The sequence below is a fragment of the Arabidopsis lyrata genome (genome assembly GCF_000004255.2).
Source record: "Arabidopsis lyrata subsp. lyrata unplaced genomic scaffold ARALYscaffold_1, whole genome shotgun sequence".
Taxonomy (NCBI): Eukaryota; Viridiplantae; Streptophyta; class Magnoliopsida; order Brassicales; family Brassicaceae; genus Arabidopsis; species Arabidopsis lyrata.
In genome coordinates this window covers 27,675,705-27,692,919 of record NW_003302555.1, presented here as the reverse complement: position 1 = coordinate 27,692,919, position 17,215 = coordinate 27,675,705, and the positions used below count along the sequence as shown (strand labels likewise).

General features: G+C 30.6%; 2 protein-coding genes across 3 annotated transcripts; one reads left to right on the top strand and one right to left on the bottom strand.

Moving 5' to 3' along the window:
• Positions 1-475: 475 nt before the first annotated feature.
• LOC9330416 (protein CHUP1, chloroplastic) lies at positions 476-3,388 on the bottom strand. 2 transcript variants are annotated; one of them, XM_021011608.1, is made up of 5 exons: positions 3,101-3,388; positions 2,548-2,792; positions 2,412-2,449; positions 1,507-2,271; positions 476-1,426 (listed from the first exon to the last, which is right to left on the bottom strand). In XM_021011608.1, exons 2-5 carry the CDS (start codon positions 2,708-2,710, stop codon positions 653-655), a joined length of 1,740 nt encoding a protein of 579 aa, XP_020867267.1. In that variant the 5' UTR covers positions 2,711-2,792; positions 3,101-3,388; the 3' UTR covers positions 476-652. The 2 variants fall into 2 exon arrangements, with proteins under 2 accessions (XP_020867267.1, XP_020867268.1); XM_021011609.1 differs by lacking the exon at positions 3,101-3,388 and having other exon boundaries at positions 2,548-2,993.
• A 6,539-nt stretch (positions 3,389-9,927) lies between these two features.
• Positions 9,928-13,948, top strand: LOC9330415 (jacalin-related lectin 10). Its single transcript, XM_021012405.1, has 4 exons — positions 9,928-10,013; positions 10,548-10,762; positions 10,887-11,318; positions 13,465-13,948. Exons 1-4 carry the CDS (start codon positions 9,968-9,970, stop codon positions 13,717-13,719), a joined length of 948 nt encoding a protein of 315 aa, XP_020868064.1. The 5' UTR covers positions 9,928-9,967; the 3' UTR covers positions 13,720-13,948.
• The last annotated feature ends 3,267 nt before the right edge of the window (positions 13,949-17,215 follow it).

Genomic DNA, 17,215 nt, shown 5'->3' with positions numbered 1-17,215 from the left:
GAACCGTTCTTAAGACTCCATCTTCCATCATCGGATGTCATCTCTTTCTCTCTCTCCTGCTATTAGGATTTTGATCATTGGGTTTCATGGATATGCGGAGAAGAACCTTAACGGAGTAGTTTGAGCTGAATTCTCCTAGTGAATATGTCACATCAGTGGATGGTAGTTATGATACTATCACCATGCTTAGGTTCAAAACCAACAAACAAACCTCTCCCGAGTGTATGTGGACTCGGTTCAACTACGAATACAAGCTTCTTAGTCCACAAGGATGATCACAAGATCGTTGGTTTCCATGGAAGATCCAGCAACATGCTTTATCAAATCGGGGTCTATCTAAAGTTCGATAATTTGATCAGTATCTTTTACTCCACCACGTACACGTTTCTCTCCTATGTTTTAAAGCGACAATCTCGTGTAATAAGACAAAACAAATCTATGTTAAAAGTTGTTATTTTCTCCTAAGAATAAGCCATTGTCCAATCTTTCATCAGCAAGTGATGATCTCTCCCAAGCTTTCTCGCCACACTCATCTTATGTTTTGGTTCACAATTTTACAAACTTTGAGCTATATATCTATTATACACACATATATGTAGCTTTAGCCAATGCGTGTTACAGTTACAAGTAAGTTAAGTGTTTCTACTTACTTTCAGAAAAAGAAGGACACAGATTTCTTGTGAAGCTTCTTTGTCGAGCGAGATTTCGTAAGCGCATCTGCGAATTTAATCAGCTCTTTCTTCCCGTTTTGATCTGATTCCAAACAGTGTTCTTCTCCATAGGTGGAAGAACCTGCTGCTTCGCTCTTACGACGCAGCTTCCTGATGTGATCCTTGAAGTCTTCTTCCTCGTCTTTCCCATGCATCAACATTTGGAAGTCCATTGAATGCGTTGATCTAAGCTGCCTAGGAGTTGAATGAACACCCGTGTTTGCGCTGCTCGGTTCCGATGAACCAGCTCTCTTCTTGCGGTCTTGAGTATCTTTACCGTGTAAGATCTTCATTAACTTATGCATCAGCTTCTTCTTTCCTGACTTTTTTGTTTTCGTCGCAAACAAAGTGTCGACAGAAGAATCATCTAAAAACATTGAGTCAGTGATCATTGATGACTCTTCCTGCGAAGATGACCATCGATCATAATCAGTATTCTCTTCCTCATGCCCTTCACTATGTGCATACTCGAGGATAAGCTGCTTAGCTTTCTCTTCTGAAGTAGGACTTAGAGTAGTACTAAGATCCCTAGCAACGGTTTTACCCACTGGAGGCTGGTAAGTCCTTAGCTCATATCTTAAGCAAGCATTTATCCATCTGAGATAAACGAGCTGCTCGAGGTCAGTGCATCGATCACCCTGAAGCTGTTCGACTTCCTTCTTTAACTCTTCATTTTCACTCCTCAATCGGTTACCATCTTCGCGTAATGTCTCAATCTGTAACAAAAATTATCAAATAAGGATACAATTTTTTAGAGAAATTCCAAGAATTTGAGGATCCAAATGTGGAAATGTACCTCTTCAGGGTCCTCAAGCTTTGAATTTGCTATGATTTGAACAGACTCCAGCTTCTCAGAAAGTTCAAAATTCTCAAACTGTAATCTCATGTTGGAATCCGTAAGAGCGTTGATCTCCCCTTCTAAATCCCTTAACCTCTGCATCATCTTATCAGCTTCAGGATCAGGTAAAACAGCCTTGATTTCTTCTTCTTGCAGCCTCGCCACTCGTTGTTTAAGTGACAAGATCTGCGCTACGTGTTGTTGGGTATTGATGTTCAGTTTCTTCTTAAGCACCTGAACCTCTGACTTAGCCTTTTCAAGCTCCAACAAAAGTTTCGAATGCTCAGAACATTGCGCCTTAAGCTTCTCATTCTCGGCTTGCAACGACTTGATCTTAAAATTGAAAACTTTAGTCTCCATCTGGTTTAGTTTCAATCTACTTCTCAGTTCCATTGCAATCTTTTGCTGCTCCTTGAGGCTGTAGTATTCCAACAACTTATCTTCAAGACATCTCTCTCTCTCACGCAGCGCTCTCACCGTGTTTCTCAACCGCTTAATCTCATTCTCATAATCAGCTTCCTCTTCGCTCGGAAATGCTAAAGGAGCGGTTATATCCGACCTCGGTGTTTCACACTCATCACAAACCAACAAATCTAACTTTTTAGCTTCCTCTTCAAACTCCGGTAAAAGAAACACATCTTCTTCATCAAGATCACATTCCCTTCGTGGCGAAAAACCGATTAAAGTCTCTTCATCAGTATTCTGCGTGCCCGCATCTCCTCTCTACCGAGGATAAAAAAGCAGAATCAGATCAAAGTTCCAGTAAATAGTCTCAAATAATCTCTACAGATTATAAGTCAAGGCTAAAAATAGCAACTTCCTATACCACAAACTGTTCATGAGATTGAGAAATTTGAACTTACATCAATGGATTGATTAGAACAATCTCTGTATCCATTATCTGAAATTGACAAAACCCACTTTAAGAATAAGACTCAGGACTGCCTAAATTAATCAAATGGTATATACAAAAAAGCAATAAGACAGAGAAACACAAACCAGAAGATTGAGGTCGAAGAGGAGGCAAAGTAGGTCCAATTCTTTTTGTTTTCTTTCTAAATCGGGAAAAGAGAAATCCAGCAAAAGATACAGCAAGAGCTGCTCCTAGTTGAAGCACAAACAAGTTTATATCTCTTTTGTGTTTGGTAATGATCATATTCATAACTACCAATAAAAAAAAACCCCCAAAATTTTCAATCTGAAGAAAGACTAGATCATCTCTCTTCTTCTTCGTCAACCTCCATCTACACAAAAAAAATAAAATAACAGATTTTAATCAAAAAGACAAACTTTTGATGATGGAATTAAATAGCCCACCAAGGATCAACAGTAATCAACTCATTAACAGAAATCAAAGAGCTGATCAAAAAGACAAAGTTCTGATTTTTTTTTCCGTTCTCTTTCTAATAAAAAAAAAAACAGAGCTTTGGGAAGAAACAACCCAACAAAAAAAAATCGAATCTTTGTCTTATTTGAGGGAGATAAATTAAGTCAAAAGCAATTCAAGTGAAACAAGGGAAAAAAAAAACATCTAAGTATCTAGAAGACTAACCAGAAACGCCATAAAAAATCTGCACGAAACGCTCTAAGTTTTTTGTTTTCCCAAGAAAATTTAGGAAGTTGGTAGCAGATACGAAAATTCTAGTGGGCAAAGAGAAAAAGGTTTGATGCTCTCGTGAGTGGGTTTATTTCATTGTCCGATGATCAAACACGGAATGTGATGTTTCTCTACAAATTTATGATTTGATTTGACGGCGAGAACTTTGATGACTTGGAGAAATCTTGAACAGAGGATGATGAAATGGCGATCACGAACATTTCAATATCATTAATAATTTAATTAATTTATAATTAATTCATATAGACTGGCTCTTTATTGTGACTCAGTAGGTTGTCTTTTTATATTAAATTTTAATATTTTTTTTACAGTAATAATAAAAGATGCAATCTCAATGTCACATACTCGTGACATGTTCAGTAGTCTCAAAAATATTACAAGATAAAAAGAACAATTTGGACATGTTGAGCCAAATCCATGTAAAGAAAATTTTGGCCCAACTAAAAAGAGCCCATGTCGAAAGCATAAGCCCATGAAACTTACAACGTTCTTTAGTTTTAAAGAGAGAGTTTTTTTTTTCCGCAACTCATTTTTATTCAGACCCAATAGACAGATACAGATACAGAAGGGGCTGAGGCCCAAACAAATTACAAGCAAAAGTTAACCCTCCAAACTAAAACATAATTTAGTCAACAGATAAGAAGGATTTATGCAAAATATGCTTTAGTGTTAGACACGTGTAGGATGGATACATATTCTTCTCCAGTACACGTGTCAAGACATCGATGGCCACCGTCAACGTTCGTCGGACATCGCATGACTTCGATCAGCCGCCGCCGATCAACCCAGTAGCGATGAGAATCCTCCTTTCTTCTGCCGATCTCGAATCCTAGCCAAAACGTCGAGAAACTGCCGGATCGATTGAAAAAAGAAAACGCTTCAAAACTCTCCCAGCAACATCATCTCCGGGGAAGCTCCACCACTGGTCACACCCAACTTGATGTGGTTTGATCTTTTCTCTTACTTCATGAGCAAAAGGAAGTGACGAAGATATTACTCCTCAAAAAAGATTAGAGGGATCAGATAAGATTTTGAAGGAGAACATCGACATCGACGGGCACAAAGGAAAAGAGATCAATTTCGCTAGAGCGAGAGACAAAAACCAGACAAAGCAGGTAACGAGAATCCGACAAAGGTCGGAAATTATTTAGCTCATACAAAGACGAGAGTCTATATAACTCCAGAGAAATCCGGAATCAAAACCAACGGTAAGCTTCTCTGTTCTGAAATATTGTAAATAGAGAATAGAAGAGAAACTTTTCTGATCCGTCGGTTATTAATTCCGGTATACCGGAAATCGCCTTCTCTCTCTGAGAAATAGGAGTGAGAGAAGATAGAGAGTTAATTGTTACTCGAGAGTTTATTTACTCCTTTTGTTTCAAATTATAAGATGTTTAAAGTAAAAACACACATATTTAGGTAGTTTTTGTTTTTTAAAAAATATGATTTGTATTTAATAAAAAAAAAATCTCACCAATCATAAAAAAATATTGCAGAATATCAATAGACACAAATGATCAAATGCATTTAAATTTGCTTAAAAACTTGCAAAACATCTTATAATATGAAACAAAATAAAATATCTAAAACATCTTATATTTTGAAACATATAAATTATTATTTACTAAATCTATACTATTAATTGGGAATCACTCAAAATTAAATAACCTTATAAAAGGTAAAATATTACATATAATGCCATTGAGATTTTTAAATTTAAAGATGGAGAAAAAATAGCAACCATATTAGTGATATTAATAACAATTATATTAATTCCAAGATTTTGCAAATATTGCAACCATAAATTTTGGATATATTAATAAACTCATATCCAATCATTAATTTATTATCATTAAAGAAACAACCATTTATAGAAATTAATAATCATCATAATATGGTTAAAAAAATCAAAATTTGTTTTTATTTGAATCCAATAATAATTTTTATATAAAATCCTATATTATTAGAATTCTTATAAAATAAACTATGCAAATCATACCATAAAATTACCTAATAAATATCACTAAAAGTTTTCAATCTTTCCAAATCTTACTACAAATAATAACAAAAACTATATATATGATCTTAAAATATATAAAATCCGAAAATCTAATCTATTGCCTAAAAATCAGGATTTAGGGAAAAAATAAGTTATTAATAGTTTGAGAAAATCTTGGAAGTTCAAACTTAATCGGCAAGATAATTAATTCTAACTGATTTAATTAGTTTGAATTAATTGAATTAATTTAGGAAAAATATATTATTGGATTTGTTATTTTCAAAAAATTTTAAGAGCATTTTTAAAATTTAAATAATGATTTGAAATTTAACGAAAGTCATATTCTATATTCTATTAATATGATTTTAATACTAAAATTGATTTCTTAATATATCTTTAAACCAATATATTGATGATAGAAAAAAAGAAAGAAATATAAATATGTTGTCATTAATTTCAAAGATAAGAAATATTTAAACAAGAGATTTGACTTAAAATTTGAAATGAGAATAAATAATCAATTAAGATATTAAATCATTTTCTAAAATTCAAAATAGGTAAACCTAATTTTTCTCATTAACTTCATCTCTCCCTATAAATATATAAAATTTGACTCACAAATATTCATTAGCCTACCATTCCAAATGTAAGTTGTAACTAATTAAATTTTGTTCTCTGTTTATAAATTTGAATTTTGGATACATTTCTTTTAATTGTGTGATGATAATTACAAATAGAACATTGTACTCTCATTTCTGTTATGTTTCTACAACTTATAAATTAACTACATAGGTTTGTCGAGGCATGGCTTAGCTTCTACTGAGTTGGGACAAAAGACAGTCACACGCAATTTATGAATATGATCCAACAATATCAGGGGAGAATATAAGAAAATAGATTTTTTATAAGCTCTTGATTCCACTTTTGTAATGGATGAGTTATATAGAAAAGAAACCAAATATTTTAATTGAGTTAGTACAGATGCTAATGAACTTTGATCTTTCCTATAGAGTGCTCATATTTTATACATTTGACATACGCAAACGAAATACTAAAAAAGTGATAAAAATAGTTCATATGTCTAAGTTTGAACTTATTAAGATAATCCAAACAGAAAATATCATGTTACTACAGTTTGAAAAGAGATAATTAAAACAAATAGAATAATAGTTGGATTAGTATTTGATGTTTTTATTATTCTCTGTGTTTGAGTCTTCACAACTATGAAGCTTTTTTTTTTTTTTTTTTTTTTTTTGACAGCCCATGAAGCTTTTTTCAACTAGAGAAAACAAAACATTTTTTATAGACCGTAGGTGAATAAGGTTTTTATGTAGTGTTCTATAAGTATGAATTAGAAAATTTATTTCGTGAGTTTGTCAAATTATGAATATTATACCAAATAAATAAGTGTTCAAATATAAATCGCACCAGCGTTTTAAACAATTAGAGAATGTTTAACAAAAAAAAAATTGGATAGATTCTATTTATTTTGTAAAAATTAAATCCCGAAAGAAAAAGTAAGAAAAATACGGGTATTCCATCTAAATCTCTTACCCATTCTCTTCTCTGTTGAACTAAATTAAACATTCTCATATTGGTAATTATTTTAAAGGAAACAGTTATGTGACGAGAAATTTTAAGATAGACAACGAGACGGGACGTGACGACACTACTTTCTCTCATTGTCTTATCTATATTGAATTAAATTTTATTAGAAAATATTGTTTAAAATATGAAATCCCGCACGTACGTGCGGTCAGGTTCTAGTATTACTATTAAACAACAACATCGGAAAATGTTAGATACATCGTTGGAAAGGTTGTTAAATCTAGTTAAATTTATTTTTAACTATTTTTAGTATCAGGCTTAATAATTTTAAAGTTTAAATTGAAAGTTATATTAAATGGAATTCTTATACTTTTCAAATGTGTGACTCCTAACATTTTTTCTCTGTGGAAGGTTGTCACTAGGCCTGTGATTTTGAAACGAACCGACTTGTCCAAACCGAACGGTACCAAGGTTTGGGTAATTCGGTTCTGTTAATGTTAATTGATCATAACCGATTGGTGGGGTTTCAAAATCATTTTGGTTAACCGAAGTTTTTGGTTTGGTTTTTGGAGATATGACTATAGTATTATTTGTTTTCTTTTTTAAAATTTGCATTAATTTTTGGTAGAGTTCATTTATAATATTTTTATTTCATCCAAAACTTCATATATTGTTTTCCAAACATAATTATTGTTTTTCAACTAGTAATTAATTGGTTCTATAAAGATATTGATTAGAACAAAAAAAACTTCATTTCATACAATTTTTTTTAATTACAAAATTAGCCATCTCGATAAATTAATACCTCTATAAATTAATAGATTTTGACGGTTCTGACATTAGGTTTTAGTTTTTTTTTTCTATATGCTTTAGTCAATTTATAACCAACGTAAAAGCTAATATAAATGATGTTAAAGTCTTTTCTTGTTGTAGTGTATCTATTTCTTAACGGGATTCTCAATTGAGAATCTCTTGTGCATATACATTATGACCTCTATAAATTAATACTCGATAAATTAATAACTGAATAAATCAATACAATTTTTTTTCCCAAAATTGATTTTCGGATCAATTAGTATATCGATAAATTAGTAACCCGATAAATTAATAAAATCTCTTAGTCGTAACTGCATTAATTTATAGAGGTTTTACTGTATGTCTATTTTTTTTGAGAAATCATTTTTCTTTTATTTTTATTTTTCATTTTGTTTAACTGTAGAACGTCATTGAGAAACACCTTAATGAGAATGTTCTTATTTCTTTCTTTCCAGGAACTAAGAAGAGATGGGAACATACTTTGAATTGAAGATGAAAAATGCATTCATTGGGTCAAATTTAAGGCATGCTTTAGGTTATCTGTTTGCCATGAGCATACATAAGGCCCATCCCATGGCTATACATCATATGTAGAATCAGTTTCTTGGAGCAAGATGTCTAATGGTTTTGATTAGGTGGGATTGATGGCATCGTCCAAGAATTGATTCTAAAAGCAGTAGCAATGTGATTTGAGAAGGGATAAATTATTTTTTTCTTAGTTCTTCAAGCCCTGCCAGATCCAAAAGAATTAGGGTTTACGTTTCAGAGTTTACTTGTTTAGAAAAACAGGTTCCCATGAGAAACTGTATTTAACTAAATCTATGGTTCTTAAAGAAAATTAAGATTATGATCAATTAGTAAGGCCAACCTCCTCTCTCCTTGCCAATTAGTAATTAGTAAGGCCAACCTCCTCTCTCCTTGCCAATCATATAATATTGGCAAGTGTTATAATATAATGGTTCCACTTTACGGTGAAGTGAGGCGAAAAAAGAAGGAGGGTGGATTTTTTTATTTTTTATTTTCTTCCGGAGGGTGGACTAAAAAATAAAAAAATGGAACCATCTGATTTGATTCGTTCTTAAGGGGAGTGAATATCTTGAATATATCTAATATCCGGTTATTATTGAAAATAATCATTTTAAAATTTTGAAAAATATGCAATTCAAATTCTTTTTAAGAAAACTTCTTTGAATTGTTTTAATTTTTTTTTCTTGGAAAATGAAATCATTGTAAACTTAATTAAGCTAAAATTATGCATATATTGTTGAAAAACTTACAACACATGACACAACATAACATCAATTGTTATGTTACTATAATATGTTTATGAATTAATTGTAACTAAAAAATAATATGTGCATATATATTAGCAAATCTAAAAAATAGATAAGTCAGAACAATATTAATAAGTTGACAATGTTAACTATTATCACATTTATCAGAAAAACATATTCATTATTTTATTTCAAACTCAAAAATGTTTTGGTTGAATGTAAGCCAATTTAAAAAATAAAATTGTAAATTACTTGATATCTAAGCATTATAATCAATCTTTTTTCTTCAGAAATATTTTAGGAGTATATACCGGTTTCGTCAACGTTCTTTAATAAAATAGTATATGTAACTAAATACTTAAAAAGGTGAAAACTTGAGAAATGAGAAACATATATTATTCTATAATGCCTCACATGCCACTAGTTATATACTAATAACTCGATTTTATCCCGTGGATCGATTTTTAAACTAAAAAATTAAATTTTAAATTGTATTTTTTAATATTGTTTATTTTGTTAAGTGTTTAAAATTGTATAATTGTATTTTGATTGTTAATTTTAAGATTTCATCCGTGATATTAATACCGTCCCGTATTAATATCGATACAAACCCGTCCACTATATAACCTCGTCCCATGAAATTAAACATCATTTTATTATTTATAATAGTATTTTATTTAATCGACATATAATTCGACTCAATTTAAAATTTTTATTATATATATATATTTAAATTTAAGTTAATAATAATTAATTTTATATAATGATATCTGAATTAATTGCATATGACCGACGGTCAAGATTGAAGATAAAAACCGGATTAAGATTTGAATGAGCACGATTAAATGTAGAGATTGTTTGAAATCTTTTAAGGAAATCAAATTGAATATGGATGTAATTGTGGCAAGGATTAGTTATGCTTAATATATTAGGTTAAAATTTTTAGAAATGATTTTTTATGTTAATAAAAAATCATTTTTTATGCTCAACTGTTTCAACTTATTTGATTTAATTTTGAAAATCTAAATAATTAATGTCAATGGCATTTGATCGTAAATAAGTTGAAACTCCAGGATTTATTTTATAAATGTCAGATCATGTGTGTATAAATAGGCATCTTCAGCCTCAACTTCTTCATCAATTAATCGCCACAACACAACGATCATGTTTATCATCTATATATTTCTTTTTCTCTCCTCAGCCATTATAGGTATAACTAAGCTTTCCTTATCCAAATTTTTTCTTTACACCATTAATGTTCAATACTAAGGATATAGTTGCAACTTTTTTCCTTCCATTTTAACTCATTTTAAACTTGCCTGAAAAAAAAACCAAAATCTTAACATAAATTTATGAGTAAAAAAGTTCTATATATAAACTATAACGATATAACACTATATTACACAAAGTTTTTGCAATGTGTATGAACTGAAAATTTATTTCTTTTTAGTTTTTTGCAACACCAAATTTAAGCTTGATATAATTATGCAAAAAATTATGCAAGTTTTTTCTTTTGTTTTGAACACAATTTTGATGGTGGCTTAGAAAATAAAAATTTTGTTTCCAGTCATATAGTCGCAACCGAATGTAATGACTATGAGTTCCTTTTTGGCATTTTTTTTTCGGGCCACTAAAGCTCTTTGCTCTCAAGGTTTTGTAATTAACTCTTGTTCTTTTTGATAAAGTATATTCACATCTTCTAAAAAGAAAAAAGAATACCCTAATGCAATTTTTATGTTGAAAGATTCAAATGGGTTTGCAAAGGCCCAAAAGTTGGAAGCAATCGGTGGGAAGGGGGGGAAGCAGTGGGATGATGGAGGCGACCATGACAATGTAGCAAAAGTTTATATAAGAGGTGGTCTTGAAGGCATACAATACATCAAATTTGATTACGTCAAAGATGGACAATCTATAGATGGATCCATCCATGGTGTTTCGGGTAGCGGTTTCACACAGACGGTATGTTTTATATATATATTTCAACTCTAGTGGCCAATAAAACTCAAAATTCGATCTTATCATGTCGTGGATCCCCATATTACTACAAAATTCCTATTAATGTAATCACTATTTTTGTACGCAGTTTGAGATTGATTATCTAAATAGTGAATATATTGTATCTCTTGATGGCTACTACGACAAAACTGGTGTGATGCAAGCACTTGAATTCAAAACCAATCTCAAGACTTCTGAATTGATTGGGTATCCTAAGGGTACTACAAAATTTTCACTCGGAGGAGTCAATGGCAAAATGATGATTGGCTTCCATGGATCCGCTGGGAAAGCCCTAAACTCCATTGGGGCATATTTAACAACAGCTCCTCCTACTAAGTCAGAACTCGTAGGTGGTCTAACCGGAGGCGAACCTTGGGATGATGGTCCTAATAATGATGGCGTGAAAAAGATATCTGTTACTTACACTACCACTCTTATAAGGAGTATCAATGTTGACTATGAAAAGGACGGCCAAGTTGTAACACGTTACCATGGGATGAAGAATGGAGATACAGAGGAGGTATCAAATTCTTATTAACTCTTAAACATAACTCATTTGGCCCATAAATATACTTAAATTGCTCATTTTTATTAGAACACAACATTTATATGTCAAAACCAATTAGACGAATTAGGCATTTATTTTAGGCAATTTTAAAGTTGATAAGATTCATTTCAAAATTAAATGACAATAAGTCAAACAGTCAATGTATACAAATATATATATATATATATATATATATACATTAAATGTTATATTAGATTTTAATTTTTATTATTACTAGGACTCCGGACCCCGCGATGTCGCGGGGGAAAATATTTCGAAAATCAGTTAAAAAAATATCAAACAAAAATTAATAATAACGATAGTAAATGATTAAATGTTATAACAATTTATAAAATAAACTTAAAGTTGCAATTTTTCGTGAAATAAAATAAATGTTGCAATGGTTCAACTAAACGGTAACCATTTTATTAAAGATTACGATAAAAAGATGCAACCGTAAAATATATTTACTCAGATTGCAACTTTCTCAAAACACATAACATAAAATATATTTTTAGTTTAAAAATAAATAAATAAAATGTTGCGATATATCAAAAGTTGTAACGGTTCGTCAAGTTTGTCAAATAAACTAAAGATTACAACGGTTTGTAAAACAAAACCAAAAATTGCAATGATTGGTCAAATAAACCAAATATTTCAACGGTTCATTTAAACGATTACAAAATTATTTAAATACATTTTAGTAATTAAAAATTAAAAATATTAATTTATAAAAAGTTATACCGAGAGACGCGACGGTAGTTAATTAGATGTTATATCAATCTTATTATTGTTTATTTTCTCGACCGACATACGCATATTGTGAATTTCTCTACCTAAGTGTTTGGTTAGAGTGAGTTGAAGCTCGATTGTCAAACAAACCATCAACTTATAATGCATTTATATTTATATTGATGAATTAATTGACTAAACAAATTTCTTTCTTTAATATTCATGTGATGATCTGGAATCATTGTTTTTTTCCTAATAGCGGAGATTTTTTTCTGGATTATTATACCATTTGAAACGGTTTATTTGACGTCTTCCACGTTTAAAGCGACCAACACATATGAAAAATACAGTAGATAGCCATATTATTGCTTGAGGATGTCTTCTCATATTTGGACTTTGTAATAATGTTGATGCAACATCAATATTTTGTTGTATACAACCCATATATATTGCCGTAAGGTAGAAAGCATCATTGTTATCATATATAATTGTTAAATAAAAAAATTCACTGTATAATCCCCCCAATTCTGAGAAAAAAATTGTTGGCATCTTCATTAAATTTTATATTTAAAATTGATTAAAACTTTTTCATTTTCAAAATCATTCCAAAAATCTTTGGTTAAATAAAGAATTAGAAGTTTTTCTTCAATATTAAAAAAGTGTATGTTTAGAAATAGTTTAGACAGTATAGAATTTGATTCCATTTGACATATAATTTCTTTTGAATTCATCGTAGAACAAATAATCGTTGTAGCAGGACAAAAAATTGGAATTTCGAAAAGAAAGACAATATATAGAGTTGAAAAGGCACGATTTTACAACTATTCGATAAGTCCATTACGTAGACGAACGTGTCCGTTACAGCTTTAATGTGTGGGGCTCATTTCAATTACGTATGTCCAAATTATTTAAACCTCTATATTATTGTTTTCCCATGATATCACGTAAATGTTAAATAAATGATATAATTAAGGAGTTATACTACAAAATATATCCATATGTAAACTATGAAATAAAACCAATTTTATATGTAGTTTACTGGTTTACGTAAAAAGAAATTCAATAAAACAACATGACCGTACAAAAATAACTGTAAGAAAAACAACCATAAATATTTAAACGAAATGTTACAATAAAAAAACGCAACCGTTCAGATGTGCAAATGGTATTTATTGAAAACGACATAACCGTAAAAAAATAACCGATTAAAATGAAAATTACGATAAAAAGACGCAACCAAAATAACCGTAAATTAAAAATAACTGATTTAAACGGAAGGTTGCGATAAAAAGACGCAACCGTTCAGATGTTCAAATGGTATTTATTAGATTGCTATTATATATAGATTTCTATCTAGGTTTAATAACATTGTTTTTCTATATTGCAGTTTGTGGTAGACTATCCAAATGAATATTTGATATCAGTGGAGGGTACATACAACACAATCCCTGATGATAACGTTTTGGTCATTAGATCGTTGATCTTCAAAACATCAAAAGGGAGAATCTCTCCCACATATGGGTTTGTGTCGGGTACCAAATTTGTGTTGGAGAGCCAAGGTAATGCTATTGTTGGATTTCATGGGCGGGATGGTGGTGCTTTCGACGCTATCGGGGTTTATTTCTCTCCGATTCCTTCGTAATTCAAAACTATAATGACTATAAAACCATAGAGTTCGATGGAAATAACGACTTCACTCGTTTCGCCATGTTGCCTTAAAGCTCTCATATCTTCAATTAATGTTTTACTACGTATTCTAGATGTTTCTTAAATTAGTAACTGATTCCGAGTTTGCAACTCTTGTAATAAAACAAGGTTTGATTATTAAACCTTTTTTAGGTATTTCAAAATAAAATAAAATCTTATAGTTATATTTCTCCTCTTTAAGCTCCAATGAAACCGTGGCACCTTTACGGCAGCGTTTTTGACGTGATACATTTCTCTTTGTATTATGGACCAACGTGGTCACATTCACATTATCCCATCTTACTTTTTTCTTTTTTTTTTTAATAATTAATGTAAGCTCATTAGAATATTCCTAGTCCACTATATAAAAAAAATTATGTCAACTTTTACTAGATTCAGCTTAAAACATTTTTAGATTCGCTCCAGAGATACATAAAAATCTGGAGGTGATCGATCGGTACGGAGAAAAATATTCATATCTTCTTCTAGGAAATAGACTCTCCTTAATGCATGATGCTTAGTGTTGTTGACTTTGTTCCTTTTTGAATTATATGTTGTTGGATCAAAGAGGTATATATACATTGTTATTAGATTTTAAAAAGAGTTGAGACCTTTAGTTGGTTTCTCTCTCTTTTTTTTTTTGTTTGGCAAATGGTTGTTGTCAGTGTTTCTGCATATGTTTGTTTATTAAGCTGACTCTGAATGAGTGTAAAACTTATATTTAAATCATTGATACACGTTAAGAAAGATCACACGTCTGAAGAAAAATGAGAACTCATAGAATCTAAAGGTATATATGTATCCATCAATTTACTAAAAATTGGTTTTGAGTTAGAAGTTTATGAACTTGAATATATAACAAAAATAACTCCAAAGAAGAGAAATATATGGTAACTAATATCACTCATCTCAGAGACTAATCTTGCTCCTACTACCCGGTTCATCGTGAGGTATGCTTTCCAGACTGTTGCTCGTACTATTTGCCGTGAGAGAAATGGACGACGGCAGGGCGAACTTCCAAAAACATCTACGCAGCTCATCAAGACCATTGATCGAATCATGCGAAACAGATTATGTTCACTCACGCAACCAAGCCTTTCGAAATACGAGGACGGGCTACGCACTTGGCTTGCCTCAAGACTCTAATGCTTCCTCTGTTTTCTACGCCCAAATGTTCTTTCTATTAACACTTCCTAACTCTTCAATCTCTCTCTACTTAAGGTTGCATATACTGTAAACAAGGTTTTTTTGGGTTGAATATAATTTTACATTCATTAAAAAAAAAACTAGTATTAAATAGACAATTAGATTTAGTTTGAGATGGACCAAAAAGTCATCATCATCAGTAGGGTTTTTGAATTCCTCATATGAGATCTGGAAAACTAAATCAGTATAGTAAAAAAAAAAGAAGAAGAGAGAAACTCAAATAATATATGAGAAACATGAACTACTTTATTTATTACTTTAAAGTTTAAACCAATATACATATATATTGAAATGTCATATGTTATTAAAAGAAATCTATTTCTTAGCTTTAATAAAACAGCCTTTTAAAAAGTGAGAAAAAAACATATAAACATAAAATATAATTATCATATTAAAAGAACAATCGGTAACAACTCGAAAAGATAAAAACAGGCAGCATCCATATAATACAACAAGAATAACCTAACTCGATTCCATAGTCAAAATATATGCTATATTTTGAGTTTACTGAATGGGATGGTTATTAAAATGGCATAACCTGTTTAAATAAATATATAACATGTGGGGTCCGATTGGTAACCAAAAACTGTACAAGTTTTTTTATCTGTTAGCTGGAGCTGTTAGTTTTATCGGAATAGTGCAAAACTGTAAGAAAAAACTTTACAAAAAAAAGCTGAGAGTAAAACATTTTGTAACGTATTTAATAAATTTTTTGTGATTTGTAACTGTCAAAGCTGTACACGTTGTACCGCTTTTATAAGTGGTTACCAATCAAACCCATTATGCATGTTGTAAACTTTAAACACAAAACAGAAGATTATTTAATAAACAAACAAGAAGTCAACATCAATATTGAGCTAAGAATTCAAATCTTACAATCAAATATTCAACACATGATTAAAAAGAGGGAAAAGTGAGTAGCTATATATATATATATTGTCAAATGTCAAAATTCATGGTACATTATATTCACCGACCAGATCTGAGAATGAATTAGCTGAAAAGCATATAACCTGTTTAGATAAATATATTACATGCTATGTACGTTGTAAACTTCAAACACAAAACAAAAGATTCTTTAATAAACAAACAAGAAGTCAACATCAATCTTGAGCTAAGAAACTTCAAATCTTATAATCAAATATTCAACACATGATGAAAGCGGAAAAAGCGAGATAACTAAATATATAATGTCAAAAGTCAAAATTCATGGTTCAATATATTCATTTACCAGATCTGAGAACGAATTAACTAAATACAAGTAGGTACTATATATCTCTTTCGTAAAGATAAATCAATTCAGATATACGTTTTGGGGTGTAGGCTTATCTCGTGTAGGCATCTCCACATCACATTCGAAAACCTAATTATCACTGGCACATGCTTCAAGTGATAAAAAATTGTTGATCCAAAAATAAAATATAGCTTCAACAAATATGACATATCTAGACACAAATATATATAGCATATCTTTTTCCTTTACTATTATTCAACAAATATGATATCTCAAGATTACAGAAGTTTCAACCATTCTTCCCGAAATGAAAGCAAATAAGTATACAACGACATAGGCAGATTACAAATTTATTTCCTCTACTATTCAAGTTATGAACATATATAGGAAAGATAAATAAAACTCTACTATTGAAGTAATTGGATGGACATCCATGCAATAGGTGTATGAGAGAAACTCTTGTACTACTAGCTCATGAACTAATTCATTTAACTCAGGATTTAGATATGAGATAAACTTTCTAGTTTTTTTTAGATATCCACAACATCTACTCAAATTTAGGGTTACTTTTATCAACATATTTGTTTAATACTAGCTCATGAACTAATTCTTTTAACTCAGAATTTAGGTGATCTGAATTTGGGATGATAAACATAAATATGATAGACGATATGAGCTCAGCTCACTCATGAACGTATTACTGGGCGAAGATATCTCCACATTAGAGAAAGCATCATCTTCTCTTACTCTTTTTTTGTTTTTTAATCGTTTTCTGAAGTAAGAAAATGTGTTCCAGGTTTCAAATTTTTGGCTTTAATATTCATAATTTGACTCAATCTTGTGATCCTTGTTAAAAAAAAATTCTAGCCATTTTTATATTTAGATTTTTGGAAACAAACAAAAATTCTTTGAGAAAGACATGTGATTTGAGTGAGAACACATCATTTTACAGAGAAAACATAGAATGATGGTTATATGTTCACTATTACACATATTAATTGCATTTTGTTCT